The sequence below is a fragment of the Sebastes fasciatus genome, chromosome 19, assembly GCF_043250625.1.
Source record: "Sebastes fasciatus isolate fSebFas1 chromosome 19, fSebFas1.pri, whole genome shotgun sequence".
In the NCBI taxonomy this organism is placed as follows: Eukaryota; Metazoa; Chordata; class Actinopteri; order Perciformes; family Sebastidae; genus Sebastes; species Sebastes fasciatus.
Window position 1 is genome coordinate 23,108,563 of NC_133813.1, and position 20,176 is coordinate 23,128,738.

General features: G+C 41.7%; 1 protein-coding gene across 2 annotated transcripts in view; it reads right to left on the minus strand.

The window, feature by feature from the left end:
- The window catches only part of LOC141757863 (mediator of RNA polymerase II transcription subunit 13-like), a 104,416-nt gene extending 84,670 nt beyond the window's left edge, over positions 1-19,746 (minus strand). For both annotated transcript variants that reach the window (XM_074618744.1, XM_074618743.1), the window contains exon 1: positions 18,331-19,746. In XM_074618744.1, coding sequence (XP_074474845.1) covers positions 18,331-18,402 — 72 coding nt within the window. In that variant the 5' untranslated portion in view covers positions 18,403-19,746. The remainder of the gene's footprint in view (positions 1-18,330) is intronic.
- Positions 19,747-20,176: the final 430 nt, after the last annotated feature.

The following is a 20,176-nucleotide window of genomic DNA, read 5'->3' on the forward strand; positions in this document are numbered from 1 at the left end:
GAGGAAATAGAATTGGGGTCAATGGTTGGAGCCTGGCCCAACAACTGACATCTTCTCCACTCAATCTAATGGGATGATAAGTGTTTATGTTTGCTCTCTGCCATGATACATTTAGTGATGAGCCAGTGAAAGAGCCTCCACTTCCATCATTTTACATTTTGTAAATGAGCATACGTATGCAAACATACACACACACACACACGTCCGTGGCGCTGTGATGCTCATGTGTGCTTTGGAAACTCTTTTTCATGTTTGTTTGTGTCCGTGTGTTTGTATTTCTGCATGAATGAGCCGAGCGCACAAAAAGGCATTGTTGAACAGGACAGAGATTTGGCAGGCAAGGGGGGGGTGGGGGGGAATCTCTCAGTGTGTCACACTGCCCTCCTCTCCTGTGTTCACCCAGCTGTGAGGATCATGTTTGGCACACTGGCGCAGGCGCCAAGACATCCAAGACCAGCTGAGAGAAGAAAAAAAATACTGACCCATTTTTAACACGGGGACAGGTAGAAAAGGATAAAGAGAATTAAAGCCTGCAGTGTCTTTGAGTGGATGAAGAAAAGGAGGCTCCACCGCTTTGATGAGTCCAACCAAAACCATGCTTTTGAGGAAATCTGTGCATGTACTAAAAACACACACTGCAGCATCTTATAAGCGAGTGTGCACCGAGGTATGCCCATGACCCCCAGGAACATCCTGACTGCAGTATGCACCCGTAATTACAAGCATGTCCCTCCTGTAATGACAGTGTGTGTAATGGGAGATATAAACATTGGCGTTGTGATAAGCCGAGCCCTAAAATTAGCCATGACAAGGTCAAGGATGCTGTTTCTCCCAAAGCAAAGAGGGAGACATCTGCTTGCACTGCCTCGTCACTCCCAGTCAATGTCAAAAGTTCCTCCGCTGTTTGACACAGCTGTCTGCCGCTACCGAATCGGGAGCGGAGACGAGGAGGCGAGGAGAAGTGAAATGTCAAAAAAATGTATTCACAATAAAAGGCGTACCAGTTGTTGGTTTTATAATGCAACACATGCTCTCTGGTGAACTGATTGTTAAAGATCCCCCCCAGACATGTTTTTAACATATAAAAATACTCGGCTTGGAATAATAATTTGAGTCCAATATCCTTTTTTTCCCAAGAAAAGGTTAACAAGTGTACAGCCATGCTACCAGCTCTGTGAGGCTGTACTCAGGCACAAGGGTGCTTTGAGCTAAATGCTAACATGACAATGACAATGCTAGCATGCTGCTGTATAGCCATAGACTGTGTATAAGAAGAGGACGCAGTCACCATGACGTCACTCATTGGTTCGTTGACTGCCGTTTTGAAGCCTCGAGTGCGGCATTTTGGTTGTCGCCATCTTGTTTTTTTTGCAACCAGAAGTGACACGAGCGGGTGGAGCTAAGTACAACCAGACAAACGATGACGTGAATGGTCATGTGATTATGCATTTTCAGGCGTGGTAGTATGGATGGTGGACAGCCCTTGACGCGGACGGAGAACGTTTTCGTTTTAAAATGTATTATAATGTATTGTGAAACATATTAGTGTGGATGTAGCCTGAAACTGATGGGAATGTCGTTAATTTTGCAGGTATTTAGTCATACACGAAGGTTTTGGGCAAATTGAACATTTTGACCTAATGATCACAAGAGTTATTACAATTCATCCTGATGGTGACCTGAATGTGGGCACCAAATCTCATGGCAATCCATCCAATAATTGTCGAGACATTTCACTCGAAGCCACATAATGTGCTAGAGGAAAAAGTCAGGACACCAACGTAGTTAGTAGGCTTCATCCTCTGGGGACCATGAGTCACAGCAACCCACCCGATAGTTGTTGGTTTATTTCAGTCTGGACCACAGTCTCGGACTGACCAACCAACCTACCGACATTGACATCCTTTTTTTTTTTAACCATGCCGTGAGCAAAATTCATTCAGTTACAGCTACTCTTTCTCCCTCATTGAATAATCCAGAATCCATGAATACTGTATGCAAATATCTGTGTTTAAAAGTGTTTGACTGCTGGACTATAATGTCTCCTACTTCAATGAAAAGTTCATTCTCAAACTGCACACACATAATTCTGCACAGTGAAGGTCAAACAGTCAAGTGCAGTAATAATAACCAAAACACATGTTTGAGTGGAGGGGGGCTTTAAGGCTAAGTCTGTTCACTTTCTAGTGCAGAAATATGGCTTGAGGTCTTAATATTTCTCCAATAACAAGTTGTATTTTCAGGTGAAGTATTGCGCTAAATGGCCAGAGGCCGCACTACATCTTTCAAACACAGGTGCTGTGTATTTGTTGGCCATGTGTAAAGCACTAACCTAACACCGTGCTGAACTCCTGTGGAGGATTAGCTGTGGCACAGTTGCAGGAAGAGAGGAACAGGGCTACAGTCACATGCTCCCAGGCAGATCCAAACACATGCCTGCACACACACACACAGACGTCACGCACAGCAGCTGTGATGATGCGCAGACCAGAAGTGCTCAAAGACACTGACATGCATCAGGAGGCAGACATATTTTCCGGCTGATGTCCAGTTATTTGTCAGTGATGACAGCCAAGATCTGCCTATCTGTGTGTTTTTCTGTCCTGTATGCATCCACATGTTTGGAGTCTGTGGAGACGCAGTGCTAAAAAAATTTTATGTTGTATGAATAAATTATCACTTGTAACACATTATAAGAGAAAGCAACAAAAGCCTGTCTAGCGTGTCAAGCTATCATCTCTGCAACTTTGGGGACAAATCAGGTGTTGTGAGAAATATCCTGTGACCCACACAAATAAAAACAACCTTTAATATATTTTTTTTATGTTCTTTCATTGTTATTAATAAAAGAATCAGGGGTGAAAGTTGCTGAAGTGCAGCCTTTAATAGATTATTTAGCTATAATAGATTTAGTGTGCACCAATCAGAGGATAAATGACAGCATGCTTTGGCCTTAGAAGTGGTGTTTTAGGTGGGAAATGCAGCAAAATTGCTTTTACATGTTATAATGGAGAGGGTTAAGGCCTGTACACTCCGGCGGCGTTTTTGTTGTGCAATTAACTCGCACATCAATATATGTGCGAAAAAGTGACGCAGCTTTTTTCCGGCACGAGGTTGATTTTCTGAGCTTTCGCACCGCAAATAAAGGCATCAACTAATCAGGTTGTGCGGAACGGGTTGAGTTGTACCTATATTTCTGAAACAACAATACGGAGGCCCCGTAGTTCAAACCACGATGGCAAACTTTATTACTCCTTTTAATCTTGACAAAGGCAGCACAGACCAGATCCACTCCTTCTGTTCTTACCTTTCACAATAAAAGCCCTAGACATAAAATATTCGAGTATTTCACATTTTCGTGTTGTTTATTCGTCACGCCCCCGGTGTTTAAAGGCCTTTAGGCAAATGGGATTTTACTCTCATTAATCTGAGAAAAATGCACTTGACACAAGTGTATTTTTGTGTCATAGGCAGTGATGATGATTCTGTGTTTGATGGGAGAGTGACTTTATAGCTACGTTCATCAAGATGGGTCGGTAAAGAGCACAGCAAATATATATATATATACCCAAAGCAGAAAATTCCTCGCCACCCTTCAAAGCACGAAAAAAGCAAATCAAATGATTATTCTAGGCAGAAGAAGTCTCCGTCTCTTTTAAAAAAAACTACCACAGGGGTAAAAAGGTGAAGAGGTGAAGGAAAAAGACGACGGATTTTGTTTCGCTGTCAATAAAGCCCACGCTCCTCCAAGCCCCCCTTGTTCTGTTGGTTAGCTGGTTCAATTTCTGATTGAGTGCAGGACCAAAAACAAGAGCTTTTCCTCCCATTGCTAAGACGGACCAAAGCTTTGACCTCGCTCTCACCTCTATTATCTTTCTTGTCTCCACTCTCCCTCTCATCTCTCAGCACTCTCTCACTGTCACGGATGCCTATTGAATACACCCAGGAGTATCTCACGCTCTCCCTCTCGCCTTTGTGTTATTCCTCTCTTTATGTCTTTTTTGTCTGGTAAACAGAGGGAAAAGATAACAGCCAACCTTATGTTTCCTGAATATTTTCGTGTTAGCACAGAGGAGGTGGAAGATTCTATTAAAATACCCTTTTTTTCCGTTTCTGGCAGTGAGGTGGATTCTCTATTACTTTACATGCCTTTCTTATTCTTTGAACATTGATTTCAAATATGAACCTAAACTAAAAAACAAGAGAGTTGAAGATAATTTCCTGACTATAAGGTGAACTGAGCCCCGGCTCAGAGAACATAATCTGTATCCCAACCAGAGGTCAGCCTCAGTGCAGCAGACATGTGCTTGTAATCAAGGGGAAATATGGAAGTCAGAACTTTAATCTGTGGCGTACATGTGCTGAAACAGAAAGAACTGGATGTGACTTTGACAGAAAAGGGAATCAAAAGGGTTTGTCATACTGCAGGTCTAAAAGGCAGCGACAACATACGTATGATATACTGTATATACTGCATATTGTTTGAAGCCCAGAAGCTTTACAATGCAGAGGAAACCTCCGCTTCTTAGATAGCAGAGCGGAGAGGAAAACACACTCGACATGCACTTTACGGGAAAGCTTCTGCAGACTGAAAATATTTTCGCTCCTCCTGTTCTTTCTCAAAAAAACTTGTGGGACCTTTTGAACGGACCTCTTAAACTTCCCAACATGCAGCTGAATGCGTGTTTGTGTTGGACTTTTTCCACACAAGCGAGGCTTCGCAGCTGCCTGGGACGTACAGAGGCATGTAGTGACAGCATATTTAACCCTTTTCAAAACGGATGATCCTTTTTAAATCAATGTAAAACAAAAACCATACCAGCTAAAGCATTCATTCTTTTTGCAATAGAAAGCTACCGCCTCTGTCTTGATCTTGTCTCTGATAACGTGTTAACTCAAATTTGTTTTAACTTTACGCATTAACGCATTAGATCTTCCGGAGGTTGTACAGGGCTCAGTTTTAAAGCTAGAGCTGGTGCTAAATTTTGGTGAGGAAAAAACTGTCGTGGCCATTCTCAAAGGGGTCCCTTGACCTCTGACCTCCAGATATGTGAATGAAAATGGGTTCTATGGGTAGCCACGAGTCTCCCCTTTACAGACATGCCCGCTTTATGATGATCACATGCAGTTTGGGGCAAGTCATAGACAAGTCAGCAAACTGACACACTGACACACTGACAGCTTTTGTTGCCTGTTGGGCTGCAGTTTGCCTAGTTATGATTTGAGCAGATTTTTTATGCTAAATGCAGTACCTGTGAGGGTTTCTAGACAATATATGTCATGGTTTTCTGTTGCTGATTGATTTCCAATAATAAATCTATACATACATTTGCATAAAGCAGCATATTTTCCCACTCCCATGTTGATAACAGTATTAAATACTTGACATTTCTCCCTTTAAGGTACATTTTGAACAGATTAAAAAATGTGATGATTAATCACAATTAATCATGGACAATCATGCGATAAAATATTTGAATCAATTGACAGCCCTAGTTTCTACATTTAGAAATCTTTTGGATCAACATGTTTTGTGTGTTTATTTAGTAATATTTTATGAAAAAACTTTTTATTTTTTTATTTTTTTTTTTTATTTATGACACAATTTCAACACTTTTATCAATTATAATAGTTTATTGACTTACATAACTTTGTAGCTTAGGTTGTACAGATTTTAGAGATATGAAGCATTTGAAGATACTCCAAGAAATGACATCACATAAGCAAAATGTAGGCACTGGTGTACCATTTCTATAGCATAGTTCAAAGTGTTAAACATGACTCTGTACTCGTAGAGTGCTTCCTTTCACCTTCGTGACAAATGACTTTTAACAATAATTCAATATATACATGAAGCTAACTAAAAGAGAAATGATTCAATATGTTTACGGAAGAAGTAAAACAATATTTAGTCTGGTCATATGCAGATGTTTGTGCTTTATTAAGGACACTTCTCTATCCGAGTTGTAGCTGATGTGAACATTTTCATCCCAGCGCTCCATCACAGCTGACAGAAAGCGTATGAGAACGTCATCTAAGAGAGATGCCACTTCTTTGGGAATCTCACAACGGTGTAAGAGCCTCACAGTCTTGATAGTCTGACAAAGGAGGCACTTTAGGCAATTGAGAGACAGCTTGTATCAGCAGTTTTACCTACTCTGGCACAAGTGAAACACTTATTCTGTCAGAGTGGCATAGCTTTCTCGTCAACGTCAAATCAGTTTAGACACTTGACAAGCTGCCAATATTTGGGGTGTGTTCGGATCGCTTGTGATGCCTGCGAGTCTTTCGATAAGACTCGCGGTCTTTACCAGACACACGCAACACTATCCACCTCTCTTTCATTCAATGTCAAAGAACAGGGTAGAATTGAATTATTTCTTACAGACCCAATGCAACTTGTTTGAGGTTTAAGCAGAAACACTTTAGTTTAAAGTTATAATCCTTTAGATTTTCATGAAATCAAACTCCTCTCCTTTTTGATATTTATGGTCTGCATTTTTCACCGATATTAGAGCTGCAATGATTAGTCGATTAACAGAAAAATGATAGCCAATTAAATGCTGTTTTCAGCCTCTCAAATATGGAGATTTCATGCTTTTCTCTGTTTTATATATTAAACTGAATACCTGGGTTTCAATGGGTTTTAGACTGACCAAACAAGTCACCTTGGCCTTTGAGAAACAGGGATAGACATTTTTTCGCTATTTTATGACATTTTATAGACCAAACGATTACTTGATTATTCTAGAAAATAATCGATAATGAAAATAATTGTTAGTTGTAGCCCTAACAAATGTATTGACATTCTGTATTTGCCTCTCTATTCAGTGGTTTTCATTGTTAGTGGCGGAGTCCGCCATTTACACGGTCAATTCAAATGATATACTGTATGTAATCCAGTAATGTTTGTAATTTTATCTCATTGATATCTGCCTCACTGTTTCCTGTTCTCTCTCTCTCTCTCTCTCTCACATGGCAGCTTTTATTATGAAGCAGTCAGAGGAAATGAAATGTATTCGTCACAGATGTTACTGCTGATCTACAAAAAAAGACAACAGTAATTTTGGACAATTTTTAACAGCAAACTCGTTTTAAATTCTTATTTCTATTAACTTTTATCATGTTTTTTTCTGCTGTTATTTTCCATCTTAATGTTTTTAATATGTTTTTAATGTTCATTTTCATGTGAAGCACTTTGAGCTACATTTCTTGAATGAAAAGTGCCATACAAATTAAGTTTATTATTATTATTATTATTATTAAATGATTAAATAACCAACTTTAATGACACTATTTCTTGAATGCATCAGAGCTGGCACGTGGAAGCAATCAAGTGCAAAAAGCAACTATGAACAAAGACAGTGAAGGTGGCTGTGCTGCTAAGTCAGCAGTGAGAAGTCACCAGTTAGAGGAGCCGGTGGCAGGAATCAGAACAGGCAACGACTCCCCCTTCATCAATTAACCCGCTGAAATCAAATTAACCCACAAGGAGTCGCGCTCCCCTCTGGCATTTTACACCGCAAATGAAGAGCGATGCACATTACTGCACTTGTCGGGGAGCGGCAGCGACACAAAAGCACCAAACAGGTGTAGAAAGAAGGCCTCTGGGGCCGCGGACACTAAACAGATGCTTTTCCTCTGCCTTCTGCCGCCACCTTTACAAGTCCCTACAAAACAAGGCACCGTCATTTGATCTGTGTTGTGCCGTAGCATCCAGCCCTGGGAGGTGAGCAAGCCAAGCGACCTAATTAGAGCAGCAACAGTCCCCAGGGCTGAGTGACGGATAGACCTGCCAATCACGCCGCAGAAAGCCTCCATCAAGCCATGACTTCTCACCTGACACAAAGAGGGGCGGCGGGCGACAGCGGCGGAAGACCAATAAGGCCGGCGAGACATTGTGTGCAGTGCACTGCAGCATCTGAGAGGGCTGACAAGATCCCCAGCCATTTGGCAAATAAAACAACACAAAGCTGCAGCGTCAGGCAGCTTTTAGAGCGCTATGGGACAGGCTAAAGCAGTGGCCCCTGCTTAGCCTAAATTATTAACGTGCAAATAAATAAACCAGTCTCTGCTTTACTAGTGTCTCTGGCGTAACTTAATCAACCGTGACAAGCCACGGGGAGGGAGAAGTGAGCGAAAAAAGACACAGACAAAGACAGAAAAGATGAGAATAACAAAGAAGGAAAAATAGAAGACAAGAGAGGAAAAGTAAAAACAGTTGCTAGGCAACATACAACATCTATAGGAATTCAGCAAGTGAGTTTCTTTAGCGAGAGAGAATGCAACGCAGTCGTTGTACAATTAGCACTGCATGGAGGCTTCTGAAATGCCTACAAGTAGTTAATAGTCTGATTGTTCCTGAAATTGGGCAAATGGGGCATAAGCGGTATGAAAAATATCTAATTTGGCTTGTAATTTCCTGCATTGATTTTTTCCACATGGGATACCATTTCAGATAAAATGATAGCCCTGCATAAATCAGCATGACTTCTGCATGTTTCATTACACACCAGATAAACTAAATATAAAGGCGGGAAAACTGGAAAGCATCAATGCATCTGTCTGTGTGTGTGTGTGTGTGTGTGTGCAGGACGCAGGCAAGCCATTAACTTCACCGTATGTCACACCTGAACAGGTTTCAACCTGCAGCTCACCTGGCTGCTGTTTGTAATCTGTTGTTTGCTTACGAAGTGGGAGTGGCGGCCAATCAGAGCTTTTACCAGTAGAAGTCCACTGCACTTCTGCTATCACGCTCAACACAAACACACACTTATGTAATCCCACTCAAGTCCTCCTCTCCTGTCCATTCACAACAGATACAATGGTAGCATGGCATGTTCATATCTGTGCCAACGCCACCCTGCCTAAACACTTAGCCCAGCGGCTCCGTGCTCACTCAGTCATGCCTGGTAAATAATCAAACCCTTTGTGTCTCACTTTCACACCGCAAAAGTCCATTTGATTCTGTGAGGCAAGCCAGGACTGAAATTGAGCTGTACAAATTTTCATTAGCATCTGAAAAATCATGGGTGTCTGCCTAATTCAAGATGAGAGAGAGCGCCGTTTTGGCAGCGCGGGGGAGAATCAATGCACCACAAACGGCTGTGAATCAACAGTCTGCACATAATGTGTTTGTTCTCATCAAGTACCCGTCTGATTGGTCGCAGATAATCTCTCAATGGAACGTGAACACGTGATAATTAGAATTTGCAACAGCACAGCAGCCAACGTTAATGTTTTCTCTCTCCTCCTTGTTTTGCAGCTCTAAAAAAGACACCCTTTAACCTAAGTGTGCTTTAACTGCAATTGAATCCCAGCCAACCATGATATTGGCAAAGCTGTCTGGCTTTGCAGAGAATATTTGCCCAGTTACAAGCAGGTCAGTATCTCCCTTTAAAGAAATTCTCTTTGTTAAGGTGTCTGCAGACAGGTGAGGAGATTGCAAACTGATCTTGCGATGGCACAGAGAGCAGCGGCAGCATCATCGAAAACAAGTTTTATCTGTTTCTGGAATTTATCTACCCATCAGACATCAGGCCTCAGACCTCAGACTGCAGCAACACACGTCCAGAATGTAATAGTTTGGAGGAACGTGGTGTTAATCCGTAGGGGAGGAACGCCAGCGTTTAGGGGGAAATGTGCCTCACTGCATGACACAGAACAACTAACCAACAGCAGTGATGGAAAATAATTATTTACTCAACAATTCTGATGTACTCTACCGGAGTATTTCCATGTTATGCTGCTTAATACTTCTACTACACTTCATTTAGGGGGCAAATATTGTACTTTTTACTGTATTTATTTAACAGCTATAATTCCCAGCTACGTTTCTTTACATACTGCACACATTGTAAAAGTCTCAAACCTTACAAATCATCAATAAATGAATAATTTGTGCGAATAAATCACACATCAATTTAAACATTTTAACCCATTTATCATATATGAGCCACACTGAACTTTTTTTTCTGCAGCTGTTTCGATTTCTGCGAATTTTTGTGAAAACAAACCGTCCAATGAACTAATGACTTTTAATCACAGGATCAACAGATTGTCTTGGACGTCAATGTCATAATAATGTTTACGGATGGAGCAGATTGCTGCTAGACCGCCCCGTTACAGGTGCGAGCCAGCCGGCAAGTCGCTCTCTCTGTGTGTGAGGGAGAGACAAGGTGGATTATCTCACGCAATGTTTCTATAAGATATTAGTAATCATAATTACAATGCAAAATTATGATTGAAGCTTCGATGCTTCAAACTATCCGGTACAGCCTTATTATTATTATTATCAGCCTATTGTTGTTATTACCAGTAATGGAAGCATATGAACTCACTGTGTTTCCTTGAGAAATCCATGGAGCCCCAAAGGTAAGCTGACCATTATAAACTGACCATTAAGCCTTGTATTAAACGCCATGTATCACTTAATAATAAACATATATAGGCTACGTATGATCCAGTCCGGTCATGACTGATGAAAACCAGCGCAATAAGCTCAGCATTTCCACTCATTACAATAACATGCTTCATAGAAAATGCGACCACATGTAACTTTCTTACACAGAACTGAACACTTGGAATAATAACGAGCCCGTCACCAGTGCTTAATATGCATCGATGATTGTGTGACGGTGCAAAACTTTAATTTTCAGTAGAATGCATGGAACGCAAATATTTGTGTCGGCCTTGGTGTGAAAGGTTTGAACGTGAAAAATCGGCAACAAATATTTTGCATTTTCATTTTGTTCTTTCAAAAAGGGATTTTCTCTATCACTGAGTTCTAAAAATCTTATTTTCTAAGAACCAGTGAAAAAAAAAAAAAAGATAATTTCAACTGTTTCCAGTCCAAATAATCTTGTTTCTGATTTCTAGAAAATTCTTGAAACCAGTTCTACTGAAAACTGGTTGAAATGACCAAAGACTCAATAATTAATAAATGTATCCTTGTAAGATGGTTTTCTTTGCAGCATAAAACATAAATGATCATCAGAAATTCAGCATAGTAAAAAAACAGTAGCAACAACACTGTCACAATGATGCGGTTAAATCTATCTATCTAGCGGTCTATCGGTCCGTATGCCAGCTAACTGGCTGACTTTCCAGCAATCACAAGCACTTGGTGGCACCAGCTACTGCCCATTCCTACCAATCCTCCGTTCCCACTCAGCCTGCTGTCGCCCTGCACACATGCAGGAACACCAGCGGGCGCTAAGAATAGAACACAGCTGGCACTGCAGGGCTTACATATTTCACACTCAAGCCACCGTGCTCCAAAATACTCCTGCCCATCCCGTCCCATTTCCAGCTCCGGGACCAGCGGTGGTTCCCTCCCTCCCTGTCCTGTCTTTGAACCGTTCTTCACCTCTGTGGCAGAACCCAGACAAGCCTACTGCTCAGATAAGATCCACGACTACGCTCTGATAGAAAAAGAGATGTGTAGTAAAAAACAGCGAGCGATCCTTGTTCACAAGTCATTTTGTTATGGCAGCAAACTATTTTGAGGAGCCTGTATGTGTCTGACATAAAGAATGCCATGTTCACACAGGTGGGCCACCGCCGCGTTGAGTCCTATTGCGATGACAAGGGATTCCCACAGCAGTGACAGGGGCAGATTAGTGGGAGGCGCCACACACAGTCTCAAGGTGAAGCCAGTGCTAGCTGTCAAAACTGCAAGCGAGCGGAGCCAAAAGCACAGGTTGGGCGTAGAGGGCTGACTGTTGAGTGAGAAGCAACCAGATGGAGCTGCTCCATAGGGCACGCAGCAGAAGACTGGGGGTGAAGCCTGGGAAACCTGGACGGATCCTCTCCTTGTGTAAGAGGATGCTGGCATCGCTTCAATGATGTCATCCTTAAGATAGCTCAAGATGTACTACATGAACGGATTGTAAGGTACCGTAAAACTGAGACCTTCCCCCGACTTTCTCAGTTGCCTATAACTGATCTGATTTCTACGTAAAGGACTCAGGACGGCTTTGCCGACGTTTATGCGTGCTCCCGAGTGCCTCGCCTCTCTTCAGCTCTCCTACAGCGCCACCAGTGTGTAGCTCACGTAGCAAAATAGCCTACTGTGTTGAGTGGATAATGTCAGCTAATTCATCCAGACACCCGGGGCTGACCGGGCTGGTAAACTGGCTAGTTCGCGGTTTGCAAATTAGTTTATCAGTTAACGTTACGAAACATTCAACGCCAGATCCATGCAGCGTAGCTAATCTAGCTGGCTAGCAGCAGGCTAGTTCATATCATGAAGCAAATGGTCCACATAAAATATGATTGTAATGTAATGTCATGTTACCATTTTGGCCTTTTAGCCTTTTTTTAAAGGTTCTCTATCAAGGAATTAAGAGCATATCTCTTGTCTCCCCACGGCTCTCAACATGGCGATGGCTATACCGGCTACTAACGGTGCTAACAGAGCTAACAGTGTTTACCTGAGGGGGAAAACCCGACGGTGGGTGGGCAGTACACTTCTGTGAAGATGCCGTCTGTCGGGATGGCTTCATCAGCTGTAACCGCCGTATGAGCGCAGTGCAGAGCGGCAGCAGTGAGCGAGCCAGTAGGGCACGCTCACACGCATGTTGAGCCAGCCCGGCGATGTCAAAAAAGCGTGGAGAAACTCGGATTACAACGCACACAGACGGAGAGCGATTCTCTGCTCAGGTAGACTTTACTCCTCTATATCTCTACATAGTAAATAGTTGTTTGCCACTATATTAATGCTCTGGATATTGCATATAGCACCTTTAAATCAAAGTCTATATAAATCACCAGCCTTATCCTTTCAATTAAAATTTTGCTAATTGTGGACTATTTTTATTTAGACAAAATCCCCATACATTTGCTTGTGTTTAGGCCATAGCTTGATAGATAGTGGATAAAAAAAATCTAATAATGATATTTTGGCAAATATACATTTATTTTTATACATATAACCATAACATTAATACACTTTTTTATAAGAATACTTTAAATCTGGTTATTAAAGTATAGTGACCAAGACATATTACAGTTGAAAAATAAACTATTGGGGGAAAAATGTCATGGCAACACTGTTTCTAAATTACTGTACGGCAATGTCTTGTTACTTATCAACATGTGCCCCAATACCAACATATCTGCAATATATCGGCCAGAATTACATGTAGTTTACCGTTGATTTATTGGTCAGACTATAGCTTAAGATTTAAGAACTCTGGATTTCTAAAAGCAAGTTTTCGAAAATAATAAAATACCAAATACAATTTCGGTATGAGTACCATCACTCAGGTATCGTATCAGCACAAACGATGCCCACTCAGCCCAGTATAAACTCAAACTTGACCGATTCTTTGGCCCGGCAGATCGTGACACACACTTTATCCAACCGCTGCCTCTTCCTCATCCCTAAGCATCCTTGCAATATCCACCACCATTAATAACGCGGAAATGCAAACAGCCTATATTAAAAAGGCACCGTCCCCGATTACCTGCTTCTTCTTACAAGGCACGGCCACTCACCTGCCATAAATCAAGACGCCGCTGTTAATGATATCCCCCTCTGCCTCATCTCTTAGCACTTTATTTCCATACCAGACAGTAGCATCATTATTACACATGCAAGATCTCTATTGGAATACAGTTTGGCTAATGAGCACCTCTTAGTTGATCACATTAGACCTCCACTTGAGGACACTTAATTACCAGTGTTGCACTCTGTCGAGGGGACAGAGGAAGTCCTTTAATTAAGGGCGCTGCATTCTACCTATATGTTTGTACACGCCTGCGTCCTTGGGCTATAGGATGAATTCACAAATAAAGGAGATAAAACATGCGAGTGTGGGTGAGAAGATTTAGTGCGTTGCATTTGGGATACATATGTTTGTGTGTGCATGTGGGTGTTTATTTTTTTTCCTCGGTGTGTGTATTTGTATGTGTGTGTATAATGTGATGGGTGTTTGAAGTTTGTCTCCCGAGTCTAGATGGTTTACAGTGTTTACAGCTCACACACACACACACCTGCACACACTGAGGCTTTCTGCGTCGTGAGGCTCTCGACTGTCTCCTTGCATTTCATATTCAGGCTGGGACTCTCTGGCTCGAGTCGGCGTCATAAGAACCGGCCCAGTCCACACAGAAACATGACTGTTTTCTCTCTCTCTCTCATTACATCGCTCCCTCTTTAATTTTCTCCCTTTGCTCTGTCTCACTCTCACCATTTCTCTCTCAAATAGGCTGAGGCTAGCAGTCAGGAAATGCACATCAGTCATAATACTTTCCTAAAATGAAAACAGATTTCGCTGCAGTCTCGCTCACTCACTTCGCATGAAAACATTCCTGTTTCTCTCCTCCTTCTCTCGTCCTCCACCTCCACCCTTCCCTCTCTCCAACTCAGATCTTTTCTCCCACTTACGAGGGGTCTCGTTTGCTTTCCGTCACAGATGGACGATCACCAGCAACACAAGACAGTTGTTTTGTGGGTTGTGTGTGATGGCAGCGCTCTCGAGTATGTGACACCGGCCTCGCAGAGCGCATGACAGTAATCTGCCGCGTCCCCATAAAGTCCCACAGTATGGGCACTTATGCTTTCTAAAAGGTACTTTTTATGGATGTGGGTTGCAGTAACAGGCGGTAAATCTGTGTGGGGGACGAGGTTAGTGCATGTTGGAATGCTGTTTAACAGGCTGTCAGACCAGAGCGCTCATCGGGTAGCCACGAGACCTTTATGTAAGGAGATCGCCAGCATGACCTGAAGGAAAAGGTTAAGAAATATCTCACTTTAGAGCTCGTGTGTCATTTTTGGAACTCTAAATGTCCAAGTTAGTTGCAACAAGGCGTGGGACGATAACAAAATTTCATTGCACGATTATCTTGGCCAAAATAATAGTGATTGACGATATTATCCCGACACTAAAACATACTGGAATCACTTTCTCTTACATTTTGTTAAACATGTTTTTATTGCATCACAGATAGGACACACGCCTTTTTTTAGTGAACATACTTTCTTAGTGAAAAACAATCGATCTTAAATAAGGTATTCATAAATCACGAGGTCCCCTTACATAAATAAATGATAAATAAAAAATATCAACATTGTGTGTCTGTTCTTTCCTTTATGATAATTCCTGTATTTTTTAAATCAGGCTCTATTTTTCACTTCTCTACCATAAAAAAGCGAGCTAGACAACTTTTTCAAGCCACTCGTGACGATATTCACGATTATCTCGAAAATGGAAATTCACCACCATCAACTTACTTTGAGTTTTTTTATCCCGATCCGTGACAAAATCCTATATTAGCTGGTCCCTTAACCCTAGCAGTGGTTAAACTCATGTCTATTCAAGCATTCAGATTTCTGTATTCTTGTGATGGAAAACTTTAAAAAAAAACTCTAAAAAAAATCTAATTATTAATAGATTATAAAAGATATTGTTAAATTTTTTTGTTGATCAACCAATCAATTATTCAACTAATTGTTTCCACACTAAACCAAATAATACGTGGTCTAAATGCAGGCAGGAAATAATAACCCAGCAATTATTCATATAAAATGCATATTTTTCAGAGTTGTCTTTTGCCGGATCAACACTCGCACCTGATTCCACTGATAATAACTTCCGCCTCCACTTCTTAAGCTCATCATGCACAAATGTCTCATTCTCAACATCAGGATGCAATCTGCATCTCTCTGTCTCTTTGTCTCAGTCGTATCCTCTAACCAGGACACTCGGTGTGTCATTAGCGTTTTGTTCTGCCTTGGACTTCCCTGTAGGAGCCCTGCCAGTGAGCAACCGCTGTGGCACTAGCCAGTCATAAATATTCTCAACAAGCCAGCTGATGGATGGTCTCTTTCTCCCTCGGTTTGAAAGGGATGCTCACAGGGGCCAGCAGCGCGACGGCCAACAACGCCACGGCGGGTGAATGAAAGCTTGTTCCACGAGGGAATAACCTCGACTGCGACGCTGACAGAGACGTAATCGCTGTTTTCGACTGTTGCACGTCAGACTGAGAGAATTTAAGACGTGTGATACCGGAGCGCTGTTGCATTTATGTCAGCGCCAGTGCACAGAAATTCAAAGAGGGTTGCTTTTGAATAGCTTAAGATGCTATTTTGAATCCATCTCTTCATGCTTACAGTCACAAAAACGACTGAAATACATGAGAAGGATGAACTGCCAGTGCTTTGTTAGAGATGTCTGCAAGCTGTGTGATAACTACAAAGTTTCTTTCTCAAAAACCATAGCATGTGACATGTGTTTCTTTAGCGTTGGTAGTGTAACCGGGGGCCGTCTGCTGTTACTGGTGGACAACCTGCATGATCACCTAAAAAGCCCTCAGGACCCCTATGTTGTTGTGGTTCTCAGCAGCCTGTGCCCGTCTACCGCATGCCTTTCCACTTGGCTGCCTGTTGTAGTAGGACAGTTAACTCCGCTGATTGCAGGATGAAAACTGTGAAAACACACTGCTCAATCTCCTCCACCCTCAAAAAAACAGTGACTACTGCAAAAAAAAAAACACTGCCTGTGGAGTCCAAAAAAACACCTTTTTCAGATAAGTGTGAAAGTGTTGTTTCCGCTGTGAGCTTGATACACGCTGCTGTCTGTCAAAATCTTAATCTTATCTGAAAAATTTTGCTTTTGTGTGCAACTCAAGTTCACATTCATGCAAAAATGATCCCTAATTTTACCCATTTATAACCCAGTGAGCCATTTTTGTAGATCAGCACATTATTCGCTTCAGATCAGCTTTAGAAATATTTGACAAGAGGCAGCAGCAGTACGCCTTCTTTCCAAGTTTGTTGCTTGGCAATGCAAGAGAGTTCCAGCAGTAAAATGATTATTTAAAGGGGAGGAGGATAAGGGCCAGAGCACACTGTGCTCTTGATGGGGAAAAATTAGTGTTTATGTATTGTTTATCTGCTGAACGGCATGCCAAAAACTAGGAATGCACCGATACCAGATACCGGATATCGGGCCAATACTGACTCAAATAGCTGGATCAAATATTGGTGATAATGGGGCCGATCTATTGAATTCAAGATTATGTTTATATACTATATGCATTTTATACTGGAATTTTAATTCCTGTTTAAGTTTTGACCAATTTGCTAAAAAGGTTTACAGTTCAATTGTAATTCCTGTTAATTAGTTGCTGGTGTACAATTTATTATTTTAATAATAAATATCAATTCAGCAAATGTATATCTACGTAAATATTCAACACAGTCTCACGGCAGTTCGTGAAATAGTCACAAAATGACGACTTTCAACAACGTATTTTTCACGTGTCAATTCTTTTCAAAATAAAACTACTTAGTTAGGTTTAGGAAAGGATCAACTTGGTTAGGTTTAGGCAACAAAACTACTTTGTTAGTTTTAGAAAAAGATTGCGGTTTAGGGTTTAAATAACATTTAAGTGACGTAACTTAAGTACGGAAGTTACCTTACAAAAACGACTTGGACAGATTTAGGAAAAGATCGTGGTTTGGGTTAAAATAACTCCGGAAATGCCGTAACTTAAGTACGGAAGTTACGTGGCAAATAAATTAACTTTGACTTCTGGTTTCACACGGGACACTAACACCGGTATTCTGGGTGAAAGTCCTGTGTTTTTCGCCCACTCTTTATACTTCCTGCTTCACAATTACACAGATTACATACGAATTGATTTTGTGCTGACCGTCACAAAATCTTTTTTGAAATTCGTGTCTATGTACACGAATCAATACATCACATTTTGTTTCAATTTCACAACCTGCTGCGCGACTGGGCTGATTAATTTGTTACATTTTGTTTTACAAAGTTAGGATGTTTAAGTGAAGCCTGATGTTACCATACACATCACAGAATGATCCCAGTCACTTCCACACAGTGAGGCATATACAGCCTATTAATTAAACACTGGTATCGGTATCGGCTGATACCCAAAGACCAGGTATTGCCATCGGTACTGAAAAAGTTAGATCGGTGCATCCCCTTCCAAAAACTGTAAATGCATGCCAAAATAAGTGGTTACTTTGTTTTGGTTTCATTTTTTAATGAAAAATTGTATCTTAAGCATTATTAGATATGTTTTTGGGGTTGTACTCATAATAATTTGTTGATTTTAGCCTGTCTGGGCTGCTATAAAAGGAGGTGAAATATGGTGCTTTTTACTCGCACCATTAACCCTCGTTAATGATTACCTAATAACAACATCAGCCATTGGTTGGTTCACCTTTGTACAGCAGACACACATTTACGCGTGCCGCCCACGGGTCTTATGACTTGTCAATCACAACATGGCTCGTGTGTGTGTCTGTCTGTGAGCAATGATTTATAGGTTGCCGGTTGTAGATATATACTGTACCAGAGAGAAGATGTTGGAGTGGCAGTCCTCAAGGCTTGCCCCGTTAGCCACCCAATTCGCCGTTGTAGTCATAATCGTCCGCCGTTGGGGTCGTCAGCGCTGGGCATGTCGAGATCCTACATCGGTATATAAACACCGAGCAGGGCTGACAAAACGAGCAGCAGCCTCACCAGAGGTCCGGAGAATACACTGCTGGAGGAATTGGGCGTATTCAGACAGAAGAAGTGCAGAATGCATCCAGCGGATATATAATAATAATAATGTTGAAAATGTAAATCCAAAAGCGTGATCAAAACATTGCGATTCCAAATGTCAAACACAGAGACTCCATATCCATTTCACAAGAGGACGATCAGCCCGTTTCCATATCGAGTCTTTCCGCTGCTAGTTTCATCATTAAATGAGCATAATAATCCATGAGGGAAGAAGCGACTCCTTTTTCTTCCAGCCCCACCACCCCCCCAAAAAAATGCGAAATTAAGAGTCAAAACTTCTCCAAAAAAAGCACCAAACACTCAGCACAAAAGCAATCACTTAAAAGAAGCCGAGACATTTACATGCAGGATATCGGATTCCGTCTGCTCCACAAGCTGATGCACCACTTGTGATAGTTTTCGAGAATTGCATGAGCTATTTATAGCCTGTCTTTCTTTTACCACAACCGTTTCTCCTCTCTCACAATGCAGCCCCAGTCTGCTGCCTCCTCAACACACTAACACTAGCACAGAGGAGCAGGAATGTTTAATCCCTCTGTTGCTCTTCAATTAAACGGAGAGGAAACCGGAGAAAAAAGCCCCCGGTGCTCCTCCGTGGCAGGGCGGACAAAGTGGAGCGGTCTCCCCGTGTATATGTATGTAAAAAAAAAAACCTGAATCATGAGTCAAAGACAACTCTTCTTGTACTCCACCACCAGGAAAACGACAAGCAGGCTTCTTCTTCTGCTGTGTGTTTGAAAAAAAAAATCCTTCCTTCCTTTCAGTTTTTATATCATTACGAAACGTCCTCTCTCTTTTTTTTTTGTTAAATGCACAGCTCAAGCAAAAGTCTGCAGATCTCCATAAACCCAACACGACATTTTTAAAGCGAATCCTCCTCCTTCCTTTCCTTCCTTCCTTCCTTCCTTCCTTCTCGAGAGAGAAAATGATTTATATTGAATCCTCCAGCGTGTGCACGGCTTCTTCTTCTTCTTCTTGTTCTTCCTCAGCAGCAGCAGCAGCAGCTTCCTTCCTCGTTGTTCATGCGTCTGGAGCGTGTTATTATATTGGTAAATAAGTGTGCGTGTAACCGGAGTGTGTCATCCTCACCCTCTGTGTGTCTGTGAGCCTTTTACGCGCAGCGCCGCTCGGGCATTTCTTTCTCTCTCTCCGCGCACGGTCGTCCAGCCCACCACGCATTGTAATGTAATGGCGGTCGGAAGCGTACTACCGAGACTCGCCTTCCCATTTGGCCAAGTTTGCGCTCACGTGATCAAAGTCTGGGATTACACAGTATACTGTGTGTTTAGTGTCTTTTGGATATGAGGGCTGGCTGGATGGAGACGCCTGACAGACAGCACTTCCTTTATCATTATTATTATTATTATGACACTCTTTTGTTGTTGTTATAGATGCTGTTTTTTGGTTTATTAAAAAAGTGCTTGAAGAAAGATTGATTTTTTTTTTTTTTTTCATAGTGTCTCTGTGTGTGTGATGCATTGGTTACATAATGTAACTGTGTTCTCACAACAGAGGATGTGACAGAATAGAGGTCAGAATGACTTACTGAGCTCATAATGTGTTTCATAAGAGGCATCTACTGTATGTAGGTTAGTCTTACACTCACCAAATTCACCAAATCGTAACACTTT